Below are 20,718 nucleotides of genomic sequence, written 5' to 3'. Positions count from 1 at the left end.
CGATCCACTAATCCTAGATTGTGGAATCCCTCAAGTTACCTCGTCGGCTCACCCCAGTTTTACCAGTTTGTGAGACAGCCATATGCCTACAACTTTCGGTGGATCCAAAAAGTTTCCTAGATTTTACAATCTATCCTTAGAAATTTACAATATATGAGCTAAATTCTACAATATGTGTGAATTCAAAAGTGCACTGATCCGTTTGGATCACCTAGGATTAAAGTTTAGTTCGGACAAAACTTTATGATTAACCATTAGGTAACTAAATTTTAATCATTCTTGTTTAAATCCATGGACTAAACTTTAGATAGAATTCAGGCGTGTGATATAAGCGCATGTGTGAGCAGGCGTGTGACGAGTCAGCTCGCGTTGAACTCTATTCTTCTTCTTAATAGAAATATGTGTAACTCTCCTGTGTATTCGATAATAAAAAAGACTTTAGATGGGAAAAAATTTGAGACACATAAATGGGTGATACTAAACTTTAGTCCGAAATTAGTTGTGTTCTTTAGATTAATGGAGTAAACTTTAGTTGGCATAAAACTAAATTTCAGCCCACCTATTTATATCATCAATGCTTTAGACCTAAAATTTAGTCTATGGATCCAAAGAGAAAACTGTTGCCATGACTAGTGGTAAAGTGTGCCTAGTTTCATTGCTGAACCTTACAGCTAAACAATAACTAGGTTAAATCCGCACATAAGACTAGTGCAGCAATTCTTAAATCGCATATATAACAGTAAATTCACATATATTTTCTTCTTGCAATCCCCCCCCCCCCCCCTATTTTAGCGTACAAAGAAGGGGTTGGGGGTGATGGTTTCTTCTGGTGGGCCTGGGCCGCTTGGGCCACTGGTTCTGCGCGTCAGAGCGATTGCTGATTCGTGGCGAGTGGCACTTCCAACGACGGGCGACGGCGCTTGTATGGGCGGCGGCGGGGGCGCGTATCACCAATCGCGCCTCTGCGCATCTTCGACGGTCGCTATCAGTGTCACCAGCACAGGTAGTCCAGATCCATCATTAAGCGGAAACTGCATTGCTTGTAGTTGAATTGCTTTCCTCAAATCTCATCAGAGCCTGTATGTGATGGAATTTAGTGCGGAAAAATGACAGGAGAATGAGCTATCTTTCCAGCGAATCCAACAATCTTTTCGCATTGAAGTGGTGCGTTCCTTCAGTAATCCTACTCCTTTTAGTAATTTACCCCCAAATCTTTGAATGCCTGCTACAGAATTGTTTCTATAACTATCTATAATTTCTGTACAAACTACAAACCATAGTCTTTGTGATGATATATTTGCGAAAATGCAGTGTCGACTATTCACATCATGAATGAAGTGCATGGGTCCCCTCCAAACTTTGGTGCACAGTCTTTATCCACATATCGCCACAACAGAAAGGGATTTTTCGATTCCGGGGCATGGGTCCCCTCCAAACTTGGGTGCCCGTACTGAAACGACGCACTTCCTTCTGCCTAGGCAAGCCTGAAAGAACAAGTGGTTCTGTTGTTAGACATTCGTGCTTTGTGGTAGCATATTTGTCATCAATATTATAGTGCATTCACGCAATGTGGCATTAGCATGTAGCTTTTGAGGTGGAGAAGTTTACATTCTTCACGACAAATTCCGATATTTCTGCATGGCAACTTCCGTGGCAGTTCTGTCCAGACTCTATGCAGTCTTCATGGGAGTTTCCGTAGCTTGCAAACTCAATATCTGTTATGTGTTTGCCTTTCTGGCACCGGAGGTGAATTGCTGGATGTTTTTCACGTGACAAGACGGATGGGGTAGATAACTCGCTGACACTACTATAGATTCTGGTAACGGACATTGTGTTCACTGTTATCTGTAGTGGGTTGCCACCAATTTCCTCCATGAGGACAAGGAGATTCTCTCCAGTCTTCAGAAAATATCGTGGTATATGGTACCTTAGAAGGCATAGTCAAACAAAACATTTCACATTGGTATGTTATGACTGAACAGAAAGAATTTGCTTCACAGTATAAGCTAGCTTGAATACTGACAGGGATTGAGAAGGTTGTCCACTTGGGGTTTTGAAGGAGACCCAGTACCGCCCAATGCTCTCTCCATTTATCCACACTTCACCCTTTCCCATACTGCTTAGGTTCAGTGTCACAGGGTCATTACCCCATGGTGTGTCAAATGTTGTCTGTTAAACAACAATAATTATCCCAAGCTGTTGGTTACAGGCACTAGGGAGTAAGTATGCAAGTTCAAGCATAGTATGCCGTATGTACCTTATACCAGATAAGTGGCAGATGCATAGACTTGTCAATCGCACTCCATTCTGCACGAGCTGATCCCTCAGATGTGTAGATTTTATTTGTTTCTCCAGATAAGCCAACCTGTACGTACATGCTTGAAATGAGCGTGTGATGTTGATTTAACAATTCAGAATCAACGTGGACTTATGGTTGATTTACTTGGTTTTTCCAATGCACAATGTTCATAGAATGCGGTTTCTGCTGTCTCCGTTTTATGCTTACTCTCCGGACTCCAAAGGTTCTTCTCTCCATATAAGCGCCAGAATCCTTTCAATGGTGGATGAAACCTCAAGTTAATGCAAGTTTTGGGTGTTGTGCCTTCATAATTTCTTGTTTATACATTTTAAATACTCATATGGTGTCCTTGGTCTTTCTCCCTGCACCCCTCTTTTTCCCTTTTGGGTTATTAGGTATCAGTTTAGAAATAAGCAGGATTGCTGGCAAAATCTGCTTTCTTTGTTGAGCTAGCTGTTCCATATGTTCATAACCTAAGTAGTTTTTCTTCTTTTTGTGTTGCTTTTCAGCTTTGTTCATATAGACTGCAAATCTGAATAGTATTAGCTGTGGATATGATAAGATAAGACATGGTTCCAGTCATTTAATATTGAAAAGTATCACAACCAAATGACCAGAAGTTAACTTTTGTTGTTTGTGAGCACATAGAATAAGCTGGAGTCAATGTACCGGTGATCCAACCATGACACATAGCAGTGATATGGAATTTCGTCCTTCCCTTAGTGAAATTGGCACCTTAAGAACAATATTGCCAGGTTTATCATGACTCCCGTGCACACTTCCTACCACAATACGGAAAAGACATCAGAAATAAATACAATTATTAAAAACAGTCCAACTATTCATTACTTCCTCTGATCACAAATATAGTTTTGTCCAAAGTCAAACTTTTAACTTTGAATAGCAATATCTTTAAAAATATGTTATCTTAAATGACAATATTTTTATATTATGAATCTATCTCATGTTGCGAATCTATAAAAAGTTTCAGTTATTAATGGTCAAAGCTCGAAAAGTTTGACTTCTGACAAATTTAGATGGACTTACATTTAAAAATGTAATAGCTTAGCCTAGCCTAAATATTCCTATGTCTACTTTTATTGTGCACTCCATAAGTCCCTATAGTTGCAAATGAGAGTATATTTATATGATTATGTCCTTACCAATGTAATCATTGTTGATGAAAGCATGCAAAATATGTGCTTGTGCCTCAACATTAAGCACTAACTGTCCATTCCCATTCTGTTTGTAGTTGTGTCTGCACAATTTTCATAATTATGGTTACCATAGTCCTCAAGAAAGTACTAGAAACTTGGGCCAATACTGAATGGATAAGCTAGCTGAAGAAGCTCATCTTACGCGGCAAGGTACCAGAGATAATCTGTTTCATCTTTTGTAGTTGAGAGGTGCTCGTAAAGCTGGTTTCCTACATGTGACATTTTGCTTGGTACTGTAGGAATTGGTTCTTTAAAACATTTCCACCTATCAACATGATTTATAGACTGCACTACTTGTGCTGTTCTTAAACCATGTTGAGCATTTATCTGCCATAAATTTTTTTTATGAGTATGACAAGCATTTCAGGTCTTAAGTAAGTGAACATTTTGAGTTTCATGAAAGTAACATGCACACCTTGCCTGTTTGAAATATTAGTTCCCTGCATTGCGAGAGGATACTGATTGACTTAGGAGCTAGCTGGAACACCTCTTCACCAAATTGAATGGTTGATATCTTATGCTTGTCAAAATTTACCAGGAAAGCCACACACTCAGACTCTGTTGCAAAAACATGCCCCTTTAATACGCCAAAAAAATTGCCAGTTAGATTGATGAAAATATACTAATATAGTAATATATTGTAAATACGGTATGCCTAGGTTACTCTGATTTCACCTCTTGCTGTTGACCGAATGAATGATTAGAATATGCTCCCCAAAGTAATGGCTCTGCAGATTGCTTTACTGCAGCATGCAGTTCTCTGAGATGAGCCCATGTCGGTTGCCATATTAATCCTGGATAAATATAATTGTTACTTTAAATGGATACTATCGAAATGTTAGTTTGCTAATAAGAGAAATGTAATTAGTGAGTACTTGAATATTGGATAGAATTCGATAGGAAACTCTCAGTTCTTCGAAGTTTCTGCTACAAAGGTTCATAGATGAACAGTACATGGAGAAGGCATCTATAAATTGAGCATCAATTACTGACTAGATAAGCTATGTGGTCTGCCATATTGGGCTTCACATGATCTTATACAATGGGTTAATGGCCCTTCTTGGTACTTTTGTTAATTTCATGTTTACACTCTAATTTCACTTCTTCTTGTTGCTCAAATGAACGATTAGGATATGGTTCACAAAGTAATGGCTCTGCAGATCTTACCAGTGCTCCCGAAAGTCATGATCTTATTGGGATATTTCATACAGCAAAATGTGATCTTATTAGGATATTTGATACAACAAAATGTGCTGTAATAAAGTGCCAGTATTGGGCAAGTAAAATGTTGTTACCAGCTTACCATATTCATCGAGAGGAGCTCCATCATAATAGCTTGTTGTTACATAGGAAGATGCAAACCTTCCAAAGTTTGTTCCACCATGGTACTACATCATAAATCTTAACTCATGTGAGAAGACTAAAAGAAGTATTATGAGAATCTTTTGAAATATAGTTTCATCAAGTCAATAGCTTCATTTGTTCTACCATGTAGTAGTTTACAAAGCTGCCTTTCTTTCTCACTATAAACAGTGCTACTGCAAATGCAAGGTCTGCTGCTGATCTATATCTTCGATCCTGACCATATACAGGGTAGCTGTAGCAGGGAAATATGTGTTACCAAATGGATCATGGTAGAAATCTTAGAAGAGAGGCACGAGTTTTTCCCGCACCGAGATGTCCAGTTTTCTGTCCATAAAGCTGGCTTGTTCGGCGAATTTGGCCCTAGAAATGTTTCCCCACAGATGAGCCCATTGCAGGTATTGATCTAGCCATGTAATCAGTTGCACTGATTTTCAAAAATCATATTCCCAATTTATAAGTCGCTGAAATAGCGCAAATATGGTCATGAGTCACTGACAATTGGATCTGGGGCATCATCCTGCTTACACATCATCCAGGGAACACCTGTCTGCAGATTTACTGCCATTGCCGCTGCCCAGTGAACATAAGGTGGCCCTTTTGAATGGAATGCAGCCTCGACCAGCTTGTATTCATTCTCAATCTGCAATGTTAATTGAAATTTAACATTAGCAATCGCCTTGTACAGAGTTTCCTTTAGTTCAGTTTGACTGACCTGTGATATGATTATGGGGCCTCCTTGTGGGTAGAATAGCCTTTCATCCTTCATCAGGTTTACTATTTTTGTGACAAACTTTTGCATATGCCTCTGCATATTATATATGTACTATGAAAACAAAACAATGTAAACATGAAATTACTTCTATAAGATGCTCACCAAGTCTCGTCTCTCTTTGCCTTTACTCACTCTGTTTTTTTATTTTTATTTTTTTATAGGAGTGTGAACACATAGGTGGACACAGCTCTTCTCACACCATCTATGATACATTGACCCATGTACAGTTGTACTGATCATAAATTGGGTATCTCTTGTTGCTTAAAAGATTTCTTAGTCATTTTGTTACGGCAGCAGACTGTTTAGGGAATGCAGTTGTTCTGTTTTATAACAGTGAAGGGAGAATTATGCTGAGGAAAGGTAAGTTGAATTGTTAACCGTGCAAAAGAAGCAAGGGAACAAGAGAGGGTCATCTGAACTATTTATAGATGCAAACAGGATACCTTGAAGGCTTCATTGTCACATCTGAAGGTAATGTTTGGGATGCCACGTAACCAAAATGGTAAGCCTCTGCATGAATAGAAGGAATTCAGTACAGAAGTTTGAGTTCTTTATTTCTTAGAATTAGAATTCAGCAAGTTATAAGAAACAGAAATCTTGTGTGTGCTTAGGAAACATATTTCATGCTTTCGTACCCGTATTTCCACTCCGACTCGACGAAGGGACCAAGTCTGAGACTTACATAGAGGCCTTGAGCATGGATTTCTCTGATGAATTTCACCAGATCATATCTTCCCTTGAAGTTGTACTGATCCAGCAAGAGAGAATATGAAGATTTCATTTTACGAAACACTCACTAAATTGAGTTCTTCATTGTTTTCTGACAGATAATTTGGTAAGAAATTAGCCTTGGAGATTTCATATATAGCACATACCTGGCCCTGAACAGGTTCATGAGCGTTCCAGAAGACATATGTTTGGATGACATCAAGTCCACCTTTCTTGGCTTTGGCTATGAGGTCCGGCCACATCTATTAATTTTATTGTACAATTATGGGCATATGGAAGAAGTGAAGTTTAATGCCCCATATGACTCGTAGTGCGTACAATGTTCTTAAGGGCTTGATATAAGCGTGCAATGCTGTATTTAACTATGCCAAGAAACCTGTACTCGTCATCTCTGTTTCCCCCTTAATGAATTGGATGCTTAGCCTGGCCATTAGAAGTTTCGCAGAAACGCTTTGATATGATTTGGTACTTTGGTGAACGGGTGACTATCCGGACTGGTTAGGTGGCTTTAGTAGCACTTCTTAGGTCCTGGATTCGACTCCCGGTGGAAACGAATTTTAGGCTAAGATTTAAAAAAACTCTCGCTTGCCTACACGCCAAAGCACATGGAAAGTGGTTCTGGTCCGCCGGCCCGCTCTTAGACGGGAAACAGTATGGGTTACGGCACCCGTAAGAGTGGAGCAAGGGTTCGGGGATTTTTTTGACCTGCGTGAGAGATCTTCCCTTACAAAATGCTTGGGGCTTCTCTTACAAAATGCTCGGGGCCGTTATACCCTGCAGGTCAAGTTTTTTTTCTTTTGATTTGGTACTTTTGTATTGTTGTTTCATTTTGCTCGTGAAGTGACGACTGCCAGGAAAAAAATACCTGCCTGTCTTTCATGTCTAAGTATCTTTTGCCTACCTACGAAATAATGTAAACATGATTGAGTTCGAGATGCGCCTATTTCATGTAAACATGATTGAGTTCGGATTTGCTTTTGCTTTTAACGGCAAGGAACCAACTGAAGTTTGATCGCACTACCTCTGCATAGAACATCTATTTTGGATGTAATCCTCCTTGCCGTTAAAAGCAAAAGCAAATCCGAACTGCTGAACTTAATCAAGATTTGCATTTGCCTATGGTTTTCAGCTTCAGTTGGTTCCTTCTACCTGTGTGCACTTGTCAGCGTCCAACTAGCTACACTACACACGGTTTTCTCATGGGCTATCAGTTCTCTGATGCCAAAAATAAGTACCGCCATTTTTCTTGCCTCTATTTATTTTGAGACGAGCCGTTTCTTGTTCTACGAGGTAGGAAGGCGAGCGTTCGATAGTCGTGACCAGGATCATTTACTTGGAGAGTGGTGGGCATGCGTGGTCTGTGACCTTAAATCCTCCGATTTTATCAAACAGTAAAGAGCGCCGTGTGTCCGATCGGTTGCAGGATTGCAACTGGCTGAAATTTTGTGGCGCACTAGCTCTAGCTAAGCTGAAGATCACAGCTAGACTTCGAAGTTCAGAGAGCGAAATCTGTATGCAACATGATCAACTTCGCAAACGATCAAGCCTCTGCCAAAGAGAAATCCAGAAATTGAAGCAGCGCAAGAATGGCATGCTCACACGCATGAGCATGATGCGTCTACCGGGCGACGGCAACAGAGATTAACGGGTACCTCAGGGGTGCTCCGAGGGTAGTGCATGTCGCCGGAGAAGAGCATCCTCCTGGCGCCGTCCAGGATCAGGGCCCTGCCGTCGTACGTGACCTCCCTGCGGCCCGCCGTCCTGTTGCCCCTCTCCTCGTCGGCGCCCCGAGCTCTCCCCGTCCCCGCCGCGGCCAAAGCTGCTAGCGCGGCGAGGACCACCACCGCGGCCACCGTCGCGCCGCCGGCGCCGGTCATCTCCGCGACTCCGCCCGTCTCTTGTTGCCACCGCCGCTGCCGTTGCTCCGCGCAGGTACGGTAGGCTCCGACCGTGCGCGCGCGCGTGCATATATATGACTGCTCACTTGCTCAGCCTCTGCCCCGATCGTGAGCAGCCGCGTCGAGGTAGGTTGCGATTTGGAAATGCAGGGGAGGTGGTAGGTTGCAGGGCTCACATACATGCGCTGGTGTGTTTAGTTTTTTTTTAGATTATGCTGTTGTGAGTTTTTTAATTACCTAGTATAACTCAGACATTCATAATACACACATACTCACATCTATAAACACATGTACGTAAACTCTACTCATATGAGCATCTTCAAAGATTGAAATTCTCGAGATTGACAAAATCATCACAGACGTCTCGTTGTCGAAGGGAACGTCGCCTATCACTAAAGAGCACAACATCGTTGAATCATACAAATATTCACTCCCACAGGGAGTCGAATCCAGAACCGGAGGTGCTATTGATACCGCTGTAACCACTAGGCTATATGTACCCGTAAAATCAAAATCATAATTTTTATTTTATAGGAGAATCAGAATCATATAGCTTGTTCGGATAGCTAAATAGCTAGCAATATTTTCATATCAAATCAACACAAACCACCAAACAACCAGCAGTACGTTTCTCTTATAATAAATCAGCATTAGCCACCAACCAACCGAACAAATTACTAACTACGGAATTTCTATTAACTAATGAGCTAACTTCGAAGCCCATGAAAAAGGAACAAGAAGCGGCCCAAGGCCCGTGCCACTCAACAAGCCAAAGCAGCCCCTATTTCCGCTTTGAGACACTGATCACGTATTACTACTTCGTCCCGCCTTTGGAGCCCGGTTACGTATAACTCATCCGCGTTCTCCTCCCGGAACCGAGAACCCTTCCTCGCCTGTTCGAGCTCCGCGCAGCCAGAAGCTCATGGCGGACACGCCCTCGTCCTCGTCGGCGCCGGCGCCCCCGGTGGTAGACGCAGCCTCCGTCGCCGCGGTGGCGGAGGCGGCGCCACCGGAGGAGATAACTCTGGTGGTGAAGTGGCGCGGGCAGGAGCAGACGGTGCGGATGGTCGGGGACGACACGCTCGGGGAGCTCAAGCTCCGCATCTGCGAGGCCACGGGGGTGCTCCCCAAGCGCCAGACGCTGCTCTACCCCAAGCTCATGCTCAAGGACATCGACGACTCCACCCTCCTCTCCTCCATCCCCTTCAAGACCAACGGCAAGATCAGCATGGTCGGGTAAGCGGCGCGGTTCCCCCGTCCCTTCCTCCTCCTCCAAACCCTAATTACCTCCCGTCTCCTCGCTTGCGCCGTTTCGGTTAACGCGTAATCGGCGTCGAATTGGAGGGCTGGTCTGTGAATTTCCGCGGAGCCGCCGGGTACCGGTCGCCGAATGGATCGGAGAGGTCCACTTGGTGGGGATCCTGTGCTTGCTCCCCATTTGAGATGGGAATGGTTACGTTTGGGTAACTAGAAAGCCCGATCGCTAAACCCTAGCTTGCTTGGACTCCTCATGGTCATCGGTTTACGTCCTAGTGTTCGTTATCTGAGCGTTGTGGTTGGGTACATACGGTTTGGGGGAATTGTGATACTTTCGAGGCATTTTTGGGTTTATGGAAACACCACCTCCATTATCTGTTGTTTGGGATTTGGAACCTTTCTATTCCGTGGGTTGAGTGGATGGATAATGTGTTGTGGGTGATGATGGCAGAAGCACATGCTTGGTTCTGTTTGGGTTGATAGAGATGGGATTAAGGTATTTTAACTGAGGTGAGTGTGATTACCTGCGAAACTGTAATGAAGTGGAGGTTGATCACAATTCACATTTTGCCATTTGTTGATGAGAGGCTCATTTTTGCTTGGACTAGGTTGACTGTACGAAATACCAAACCATCTATGTGATGTTTGAAGTTCCTACTAAGTCGATGGACAATTCTACCTTTTGGCTGTTGTAGGAGTTACTCCTTTCTATGTTTTTGGATGGAACCACCTTGTTATTCTTTAGATCCTACAGGTTTGAGTTCAACATGTCCTCTCTTTTTTTTTTTGTAAAATACGAGATGTGTTTAAGGCCTATGGTAATGTCTGCCAACTGTTGACATGCTAATAGATGATAGGTATCTGATATATGATTTCAGAGAAAATTAAGTCTATTTGAAAGTGGATAGTATGGTGTTGGGACATCCTAATCTCAAATTTGTTCCTGTTCTCCTTTGCTACAATGAGTCATCTCCCTATATTTGGATGGCAGTCACTGGTTCCTTCATGGTAATTTATATGTCTTTAAAAGTTGTCTGTTGTAATTTCAGTACTGTTGAAGAAGAAATATTTGTCGGCCAAGAAGATGATCCGGAGTTACTTGATGATTTTGACTTCGAGCAGAATGAAGATACACCCATTAAGGATAAAGATGTCTACAAGCAAAAATTAAAGCGGCGTGCAAGTCAGTATAAGGTACATCTTGTTGGTTCTCAAGCTCTTGCTATATCCTTCACATTTTTCACCGATTTATATTATATATCTGACGTGCTTCTTACTATGGCCTTGCTCCCGTTTGATCTATATGTATAAAACTATTCTGATTTCCTACCTTTTTAGCAGCAGTAGCAGTGCCAGGGACTGTTTCCCTGTTTGATGGCATAATTGAGTATATCCACAATGTTATCTGAGAATGATTACATAGCCATTACTCTGGGTGCCTCTTCTTTTCTCTACCTACTTCTGATAGTGGTGTTGACACCAACATAACGAAACAGTGAGGAGCGCATACTGTTTGTTTTTGTGATGAGGTGGTTGCTTGTTGAGCTCTTACTAGTTATAGTTGGTGATTGATACCTGTTTTTCGTGCCTATTCTTATAGATCAAGCTCTTGAATCCATGCCGCCAAGGAAAGAAGCTGCTTGTCTTGGACATTGACTATACTCTGTTTGACCATAAGTCGCCAGCTGAGAATCCTAAGGAACTCATGCGTCCATGTGAGAGGACTTTTCAGCACCACTGTTAATATGTTATGTTCCTCCAGTGGTGTTACCATTAAGTTGTGGGTTCCTTTTTACAGATCTTCACCAGTTCCTTGCAGCAGCATATACAAAATATGACATCATGATATGGTCAGCAACTAGGTAAGCCCCTTATCACCCTTAATTCTCAGTTAATTGGTTATGATTATGATCTGAATTGGTCATTGAAAAAAAAACCATTGACCCTTGGATGCAGTATGAAATGGGTGGAGTTGAAAATGGAGCAACTTGGGGTTCTTGGCAACCCCGACTACAAAATTACTGCTCTTATGGATCATTTGGCTATGATAACTGTGCAATCCGAAAACCAAAGTAGAAAGAAAACTTTTGACTGCAAGCCTCTTGGTGTCATTTGGGCTCAGTTCCCTGAGGTTAGTATTTTATTTCTGTGGTTACCGTGTTACTAGTTTATTATGAACCTGTGATGGGTCCTCTCAAATTCTTTGCTCACTACTCCTGCCTCTTCACATGCAGTACTACAACGAGAAGAACACCATCATGTTTGATGACCTAAGAAGGAATTTCGTCATGAATCCTCAGAATGGTCTTGTGATCAAGCCATTCAGGAAAGCGCACTCGAACAGAGACAATGATAAGGAGCTTGTGAAGCTTACACACTATCTGCTTTCCATCGGAGACCTAGAAGATCTCAGCAAGCTGGACCATGGTAAATGGGAGTCCTTCATAGAGGATAGCGCAAAGCGACGCAAGCGCTCATAGTTTCCTTTGGTACAGTGACTGGCAGAAAGAAAAACAGAACATCCCTTTTGTTTTCTGTTCAGTGCTATGAACTGAGCACAGACTTGCATTACAGAATGACCAGGTTAGCCCCCAGGATTTGCTTAACCATTCTGCAAAATGCCACGCTTGGTTTTCGCTTCATAGTCGCAGACTCACAGTAGTTTCTGAACTTGCTTGGTGAAATTTGAATCTTTTCTGTGATGTTGAGTCATTGATAAGCGTGGCCCCTAGACTATGATGGGGGGCTTGACTGGGTTGAGTTTGGGACGTAGTTTGGGTCATCTGATCTGCCATATGGTGGTGATCAAACTAGCTGGATCTGGCTCCTGTAAGGCATGGGGATGATGCTGCAGGCTATATGGGTCTGTGTGTAGTAAGTAGTAACCAGTGAACGTTATGGTCCCCGTCCAGTGCGTGCCGTGCAGGGGTCTATATGTTCAGAATTCAGAGTGGCCATCACCGCGAGGACGGCCTTGATAAATACTGCTGCTATGCTGAAAGGGGGCAGCTGTACTGAGTCAATATTTACTGGGCAGAGACAGGCTTGTGTTATCTTGGTATGGCAACCTGGATGGTTGTTGAGTTCAATTCTGGTATCAACTGCCCCCATCTTATTAGCAAACCTATGCCACTATCTTTTGGTGCTGAAACCTCCATGGCCATGTCAAAGCATCCAGATGCGAAACACGATCTGTTACAAGCCCAAGGGGACCGATCTGGTAATGCCTGATCGTAATTACCTGCGGTAGCGTTATCAGTGTTAGGACTTCCTGGCTTGTCTGTTTGTTGCCTGATGACACGCTGGAAACGCTGGTTTTCTTGCGCAAAGTTGCACTGGCATCTGCGTCGTCACCTGGCATTGGTAGTAATACTCCTTTTAATTCGTTGCCCGGTTGCTCCCCAACCCCACAACCATCAAGCGGCGCCCCACTGCCACTAGTTCCGCTGGGTGCTCAGAGGATAGTTTCAGGCGGAGCCAATGCCACTGCTCTTCCTTCTCCCACCTTCCGAGCTTGGGTGGAAGTGGGAGTCCCGTTTCCAATTTCGAGTTACTGCATTGGAATTTGGAAATGTCACCTTGGTCTTGCAAATGTTTTTAGCCTGACTGATCTTTAAGTGATCAGGCTACTGGATAGCAGCAAACAACAAACTTGGAAACTTCGATAATCTCAGCAGACAGGACATATAGTATTACAACAGGAGGGTTGGTCATTTACGCAGCATTACACGAGAGTACATTACAGATTACGAACCCCACAGTGGAGACACAGGTTTGTTGGGGGTAGGGTCATATCTAAGGCTCTTTTGGCTTTACAACAGAAACAGCAGAACGATCCACACAGATACACCGACAAGGCAGGGGCAAAGGCATTTTTGTGACGGACTTGGTTAAACGCAATGACAGCAGATATACGGGGAGTAAAAATGTGATTCATGTAGTAGTGACTAGGCTATAATGACAAGGTTTTCAGGCCAGGAGCCAGAAGTTCTTCTGCCACCGGGTACTGATGAGGTACCCACCGACGCCCTTGCTCTGCTTCCTCACCGCCAGCGTCAGGCACTCCGCCTGGTTGATGCACTGCTCCACAAACTCAGCGCTGCTGTTCCGCAGGAGGCTGCGAAAAAAATGAATTTGCAGCAGAGGCATTTGAATTCGCTCAGAGCCTCAGACAAGGACTGGTTATCATTAAGGTGTAAGGTAAAATTCCCCCTAATCCAATCTTCAGAAGTTCAGATGCTCTTACACATGTGACATGGCAGCAAAAGTATCTCTAGCTGGTAGCTGTGTTTATGGTTGCTTTAGTTAGAGGAGGTGTATCTAGAAGGACAAGCAAAGCATCTGCGATTTATGGATAGCACATGGCGCTGCATCCTAAAGCGTTGATATTACCCAAAGGCCTGGACCCTGCCTATGGAGCGGTGGTAGACACTCAGGCAGCGATCCCTCCCAAATAGTTTGGCCACAACTTGAGAAGTTGAGATCAGTCAGGCTGCTCATCATTACTTTTTTTCCCAAAAAGAAAAAAAAAGAAGGCCATGAATCTCATGCAAAAAAAAAACATACATTTGAGGTGTGAATCTAGAGCCAATCAGCTCACTCCAGAACCTTGACCTGGTATGTTCTAGTATTCTTTGCCTGACAGGATAAGCTAAATCTGACATTATTAGTTGAATATTCTGCTGGGATCTATATATAATTTTTTTTGAAGATTAATCTAGATATAAAAATGATTCTGACGTCTGGGCATCATTTTTAAACAAAACACTACGGACTGACACCATGACATATTCTCCCACCCGAGTTACTGCCCATAGTTGACCTCTGAGAGGTTCCCATTTCGGCATTTCCAACACACATACGCAATGGAAGGGGATAAAAGATAGAAGAAAGGGGCATGGTGCTGAGGCGCTTACCAGCCTAGCCAGCAGTAGGGAGATGGCTTGCTCTGGCTGAGCACCAGCACGGAGGCCCCCAGCTTCTTCACCTGGCTGAGCACGGTGGCCAGCTTGGGCCCTTGGATCACAAGCGCTTCAACCTCCACCTACCAACATTCACACCCATTTCCTGTGAGCCATATCCTTCACACATCAACAGGCTACAGGACAAGAGAATAGTGTCGATGCACCTACTGTCACACTTAAGCAGGCAGGTGCTGAGACACTGAAATAACTATGGCTTTTGATTGAAGCAAAACAAAACCAGCCAGGAGATTGCATTTGTTCAAAATGCCATGGTTTATGGCTTGTGAGATTTTAGGGGACCAGGGAGGGAGGAGCCCCACAGCCTGTTCCTTGCTTCCTTTGTGGTAATGTTTTCTTTACCAAGGTTACTGATTGGCATGATGCCCTTTTGGTCAGTCTAGGATCTAGATCCTGATCCATGCAGATGCAGACACAAAAGTGGGGCATGATTTCCTTTTCATGAGGTCCTGATCTCATCTGTGATCTACCTCAACTGGTTGCAAGTCTAAAGCCCTCACAGGTCTCAAGGCCTCAGGTGAGGTGGCTGCACCAGATTACCTAACAACCAGAATCTTGAAGCATGAACCACCAGCACACTGGTGCTCATTATCTAAAAAAGTACACTGGTGCTAATACTTATGGTCAGTTTACTTTTTTATTTGCTCCTAGTAGTTCTGTTGTGCATGGCTCCAATCATATGCTCCCAAAATAAGTCTAAACCAAACTTAGTTCAAACATATATGCACTGCTTACTAGCTCATCACTCGGTGATTAAGCTTGAGTAATCAACAAAGCAAATGCATGTGATTAGTGATAGTATGTGTGTACCTCGGGCCTGCTGGCCTTGCAGAGCGTGCCGAGCGAGTTGGCGAGGGAGGAGGCCTCCTCGCCCCTGCCGCTGCCGGAGTGCGGCAGGACGTGGAGCAGCGTGAGGAAGTCCCCCTTGCTGGCGACGTGGGTGAGCGCCCACATCATGGCGTGCTTGGCGCCGGAGCTCTCGTCCACCACCACCATCACCCGCTTCCTCGCCGCGGAGGCCTCCCCCTGCTTGACGCCGTAGCCCCTCGCCGCGGCGGCCCGCTTCTTGGACCACCGCCGCGAGCCCCTCCTCCCGCCGCCGCCGTACTCCTGCTGCAGCCCGCAGCCGCCGTCGTAGCCGCCGCCGTTGCTGGCGCTCAGCTGCCTGAGGAAGCGGTCCCCCGCGCTGCTCGCCATCTGCCACCACCAGCTCCCCCCTCCCTCCCCTAGGCCCTAGCTAGCTGTGCAGGCGAAGCAAGCCAAAGGTGGCGTGCTGGTGAGAGGAAGAGGAGTACTGTGTGTGCGGTGTGATGCCGGCCGGCTACGTGCAGTGCGGAGGCGAGGCCAAGGGCGTCGAGCGATTATAAGGTGGCGGGCGGAAAGGACAAGGCCGCGTAAAGCAGAGGTGGTCACGAGCGCATTGGCCGAGCAGACGCCACTGCGACCTTATTAAATAGCGCAGCCGGATTTGCAGTGCTGGTACATGCTAAGCTAAGCAGTCACCTCATCATCTAGAAAAGGGTTAGTGGTAGTAAAAAGGTTGCGGCGGCAGAGAACGCCCCGGTAAATTAAGCAGGGCCGTGTTTGGTTTAGTCTGAAAAAAATTTCGCGAATTTTTTTTCATCTTCGATCATTAATTTAGAGTATTAAATAAAATCTAATTACAAAACTACCTGCAGGACCTTGGTAAATTCGCGAGACTAATTTAATGAGACCTTTGACCACACGATTAGAGGATGATTACTGTAGCATTATTGTGTGTGTGTATATATACACACACACTCTCCTGCTGTTGCTGTAAAAAGTTCTCTCTTTTTTATTAAGAAAAAAAATAAAAGAAAGGGATGTAGGCTCTGTTTAGTTCCCAAAAAATTTTCTACAGTACCCATCACATCAAATCTTCGAACACATGCATGGAGCATTAAATGCAGTTGAAAAAAATAATTAATTACATAGTTCAACTTTAAATGACGAGATGAATCTTTTAAGTCTAATTAATTTATAATTAAATATTAATTATCAAATAACAACGAAAATAATACATTACTCAAATCTAAAAATTTTCACAAACTAAACACTGCCTTAGAATTGAACGAGGAGGGAGTGGGAGATCAGAGATGCTGTCGCTGGTAGAGTAATAGGGGCGTTTTGAGGGTAGATTCTTGCTGGCCTACCGATTTCACATGCATACGGACGCTTCCGAGCGGTGCATGACGAGGGAATACGGCAGGTTTTCGTTGGTATTGTTGGTTCCAAATCCACGGTTGGATTGGTCAATACGGCATCGCTCGCCCCCGCTCGCAATGTGCGGGATCATTGGCCGTACTAACCGGATGCGTACAAATTAGGTCAATTTTATTGGGAGGGTCATGAGAATGTCATAAGTATTAAATTTGCTAACATATATCAATAGTATGAGGAGAGAGGGGAGAAGAGTGTCATGAAATATGAGAGGAGTGTCATCACCATGACACTCCACTGGCACAGTTCTCAAGTTTTCAGTTTTGGTAACTGTGTTGATGACACTCTCACTGAAACTAGCCTCATTAATCATGTAGCGCGCCTTCCAAATTCTCCTCTACTCATATTTAAAACCCTTTTTTAGGATTATTAAAATGAGAACATATCTAGTGCAAACCATAACTTCGTGAAAACTCGTGCAAACCACGGCAAAAAAGTCGTCTAAATTCAACAAAAAAATCGCACATGTAGATGATATGATGATACACAACCTTGTAAAATATTTTGTTCAAACTCGACTTCGTTTGTGAGATATAAAAATAACAAATTTCTAACAAATCATCTGGACAACTTTCTGGCTTGAAATTTGTTCTTTTTATATCTCACAGACGAAGTCGAGTTTGGACAAGATATTTTACAAGGTTGTGTATCATCGTATCATCTAGATGTGTGATTTTTTGTGAATTTAGACGATTTTTTTTGCCGTGGTTTGCATAGGTTTTCACGAAGTTGTGGTTTGCACTAAATATGTTCGCTATTAAAATACCCACAGCCTACGTGCGCGCCTCAGGAATTTCAGGGCAGGTTAGCAGAGGGAAAAGCAAAGAATAGACGCCTCTAAAATGGCCAAGAGGTAACCCCCAGCCTACTACTACGCAGGATCAACAACGCCACTGGCATTTCGCGCACGACGCCACTAGCTGGACGCGGACGCACTCCTATCCTGTCCCGTCCCCGTCCTATTCATTTTGGGCGCAGCGAGCAGCGGCCAGCGAGCCATGGCCGGAGGTCGTGGCACGGCCCGATGCCGTCGCAGCGGGCATCTATTGGGATTGCACACCGGGTTTACATGACGATGCTCTGCTAGATTTTCAAAAAGGAAAAAAAAGATTCTCTGCTCGTGACGAGCTATGCCGCCTAGCTACCGGGCTTCTGGGGGCGTCCAGAACAGAGAGAGCACCGAAAGGGGAACACGGAAATGAAGGCTGGGCTGGGCGTGGGCGCCATCGCGCGTGCGTGCGTGCATGAGGATCCGGGTGCTGGATGCCTGGATCCGTCCCCGTCGACGCGTCAGTTGTTGCGCATGCACATCTCTGGACGGGGCACTGGGGCGCATCTTCGTCGCCGAGCTTTAGGGATTTTACATGAGATTATTACTTACTCCATTATTATTCGATAACAGTTGCAAAGCAAGGGAAAGTACCCTGATTCAAATAGCAGAGGACAGTCGCCCTAAACTAGGGTAGCCCAAGGGAGAGTGCGCTTGTTCATGCGCGTGCTATATAGGACTACGGTATAGGGTGTGTAGTGTAGTACCCCAGCAATGGTAATGCTAATACTAAAAAATAGAAGATCTGAGGAAGCCGATGAGCGAATCACACGTCAAATCAGCAACAGACAGACAGTGGCCGCACAAGGCAAACAGTGCGACCTCGTGGTCATTTTCGACATTTTTTCATTTTTATATTTTTTAAAAATTAAAATTTCAAAAATATATGTCTGTTTTCAAATATTTCAAAAATATACCCCGGTCGCCCTCCCATAGGGCGACAGGCCCAAAGTGTAATTTTTTTTCTTCCAATTTGCAACGAAGTCCCTGGAGAAAAAAAAAACGGGGGGAGACCTGTCGCCCCCCCAACGGGCGACAGGGGCCTGTCGCCCGAGTCGCCCCCCCAACGGGCGACAGGGGCCTGTCGCCCACCCCTCGGGCGACAGGCCCCTGTCGCCAGTTGGGGGGGCGACAGGCCCCCCCTTTTTTTTCCAGGGACTTTTATTTTTCCAGTGACCTATTTTGAGCTATTCGAGCGTGTATTCGTCATCATCGTCAGCAAGATCTCGGCCGCTAACTCCTACCGCACGTAACTTGTCCTTCATTAAATCACGGGAAAAAATCGCAAGAACTTCTCTTATTTCACGAGCATTATGGAACCCACAAACATAATAAGTTCACATCAATAATATCTATAGAAACAAATGACAAGTAACCTACCACAATCATAAATATCGGATACAAATAAGCGGTCCACAGCTATCTCATTACAAATAAACATCATATACATCTAACCACCCCTAGGGCGTCGGACCCTCTTAGCCCTCTGCTGGGCACGGACATGTCCCTCGGAGTAGGTGAGAACATCCGGAGACCTCACCTGTCGCTCAGGACGCGCAAGGGGCTGCGGTGTCTGCTGCTGAGAGATCCCAAGTGGTGCTTGTAACACCCCGGGTGTTTACACAGTATTTTAATTAGGTGCCTGCACAGTAATGGTGTAGGTTTGCTATGCATCTTGTGCTTGATTTACTTAAAAAGGATCTTTTTGTAATTATGAAAGGTTATATGTGTAATTATGATTTTATGCAAGGTCCTTTATATAGTTAATTGTGTTTATAGCTTTTATGGAGGGTGTTTGTGCAAAATTTCAGTGCATTTATTGCATGGCAACTAATTTTGCTTGTAAGTCTATGTTTGTAGTGAATTTACGTTGAAAAAGACAAATTTCCTAGATTTCAAAATCCCTTCAATGATTTTAATTTTAGCTCTTGAATCTTTGGTCAAATAAATTTTTGCACAACATCAAAGTTGTAGATCTTGAAAAGTTGAACAACTTTCATGTTGGGCACTTTTTCATTTAAGCTTTAGTTCAAAAGTTATTGCTTGTTTACAGAAAGGTCCCTGGAACTTTTGGAAATTGCAAAATCGCCCTTATGACCATCTCCCCCTCCCTGCTCTGCTTCTCGCCGCCGGCCACCGACAGCGCCGCCCGCCGACGCCTTCCCGGCTTTCCCGGCCATTATTTCGCCGTGCGCTGGCTCCCACGCGTCGCCGGCGAGCTCCTCCCCCTCCTGTTGCCTCGCGCTGGAGCCTCCACCCCTCGCCACGCACCCCCGCCGCGCCCAGAACCTCCCCGACGGCCGCCACCGCGACGCCGCCGTGGAGCGTCCCCTGCAGAGCCCGCCGCTCTATTCTTTCGCGCGCCTGAGCACTACAAGAACCCCAGGATTCGATTTCACTCGCTCCTTTGCTCTCTCCTCGCTCCCACGCCGCAGAACGCCGCCGCCGCCCCGCTTGAACCCCGGTGAGCTCCACCCCACCGCGGAGCCGCCAACCCAGACCCGCTCCACCCCTACATCCCCCACCATTAGCCGCGCCTCACCCTCGCGCAACTCCCAGACCGTTTCCCCTCGCCCAATCCTCACCGGAGCACCCTCGCCGTCGCTCGCCTCCGCCGCCGACCCGCCCTGCTCCGCCGAGCCGCCGCTTCCGAGCCTCTCCCCGCGACCCTAGGCCACCCAGAGGTGCGCCTTGCACCCGTGAAGCTCACGCACCCCTCCACTCTCGCCGCCGGTGAGCCCCTCGCCGGGAAATCGCCGGTCAACCGCCGCCCCCTCTCTCTGACCCGGCCCAGGGACCTCGGGGTGGAAGAAACAAAACTTCAGGGTGTTATTTGAATAGACCTAGACTCATGTGAATAGTGCACTAAGGACTGCTTTGTAATATTTTTCAGTGAACTTTGAAATTCTAGATCAATTCATAGAAAATTCGTAAAATAACAAATCTTGATGTTTTGGAATCCTTTTGGAGAGCTCTATGCAGTAGAACCATAATATGTTAGGCTTTAGTTGCCAGCTTTTGCTGTATAAATGGTTTTGTGTTAATAGGTATATAAATACTTGTTCTTTAATCTTTTTCTTATCTGATGCTTAAAAGCTTGTTTTGCTCTGAAATTTTTGTGGTAGTTTA

The 20,718-nt window shown here is 44.7% G+C and overlaps 3 protein-coding genes across 3 annotated transcripts; 1 reads left to right on the top strand and 2 right to left on the bottom strand.

Annotated features, from left to right (window-relative positions):
- Positions 1-1,127: 1,127 nt before the first annotated feature.
- On the bottom strand, positions 1,128-8,259 carry LOC120672105 (beta-galactosidase 7-like). Its single transcript, XM_039952400.1, has 19 exons — positions 8,035-8,259; positions 6,529-6,624; positions 6,289-6,401; positions 6,097-6,163; positions 5,594-5,686; positions 5,378-5,521; positions 5,190-5,284; positions 5,005-5,113; positions 4,820-4,904; positions 4,192-4,310; positions 3,932-4,093; positions 3,659-3,843; positions 3,463-3,557; positions 2,969-3,081; positions 2,444-2,551; positions 2,258-2,365; positions 2,024-2,169; positions 1,609-1,927; positions 1,128-1,484 (listed from the first exon to the last, which is right to left on the bottom strand). Exons 1-19 carry the CDS (start codon positions 8,257-8,259, stop codon positions 1,374-1,376), a joined length of 2,493 nt encoding a protein of 830 aa, XP_039808334.1. The 3' UTR covers positions 1,128-1,373.
- An 873-nt stretch (positions 8,260-9,132) lies between these two features.
- Positions 9,133-12,245, top strand: LOC120673155 (ubiquitin-like domain-containing CTD phosphatase). The gene is made up of 6 exons (XM_039953872.1): positions 9,133-9,516; positions 10,587-10,731; positions 11,138-11,252; positions 11,336-11,399; positions 11,494-11,668; positions 11,772-12,245. The coding sequence occupies exons 1-6, from the start codon at positions 9,203-9,205 to the stop codon at positions 12,015-12,017; spliced, it is 1,059 nt and encodes a 352-aa protein (XP_039809806.1). The 5' UTR covers positions 9,133-9,202; the 3' UTR covers positions 12,018-12,245.
- Positions 12,246-13,173: 928 nt separating this feature from the next.
- LOC120673156 lies at positions 13,174-15,940 on the bottom strand. Its single transcript, XM_039953873.1, has 3 exons — positions 15,330-15,940; positions 14,454-14,581; positions 13,174-13,654 (listed from the first exon to the last, which is right to left on the bottom strand). The coding sequence occupies exons 1-3, from the start codon at positions 15,714-15,716 to the stop codon at positions 13,507-13,509; spliced, it is 663 nt and encodes a 220-aa protein (XP_039809807.1). The 5' UTR covers positions 15,717-15,940; the 3' UTR covers positions 13,174-13,506.
- Between the last annotated feature and the right edge of the window lie 4,778 nt (positions 15,941-20,718).

This window comes from Panicum virgatum, chromosome 5N, assembly GCF_016808335.1.
Source record: "Panicum virgatum strain AP13 chromosome 5N, P.virgatum_v5, whole genome shotgun sequence".
Classification (NCBI taxonomy): Eukaryota; Viridiplantae; Streptophyta; class Magnoliopsida; order Poales; family Poaceae; genus Panicum; species Panicum virgatum.
The sequence above is the reverse complement of the archived record's forward strand: the minus strand, read 5'-3'. Positions and strand labels throughout refer to the sequence as shown.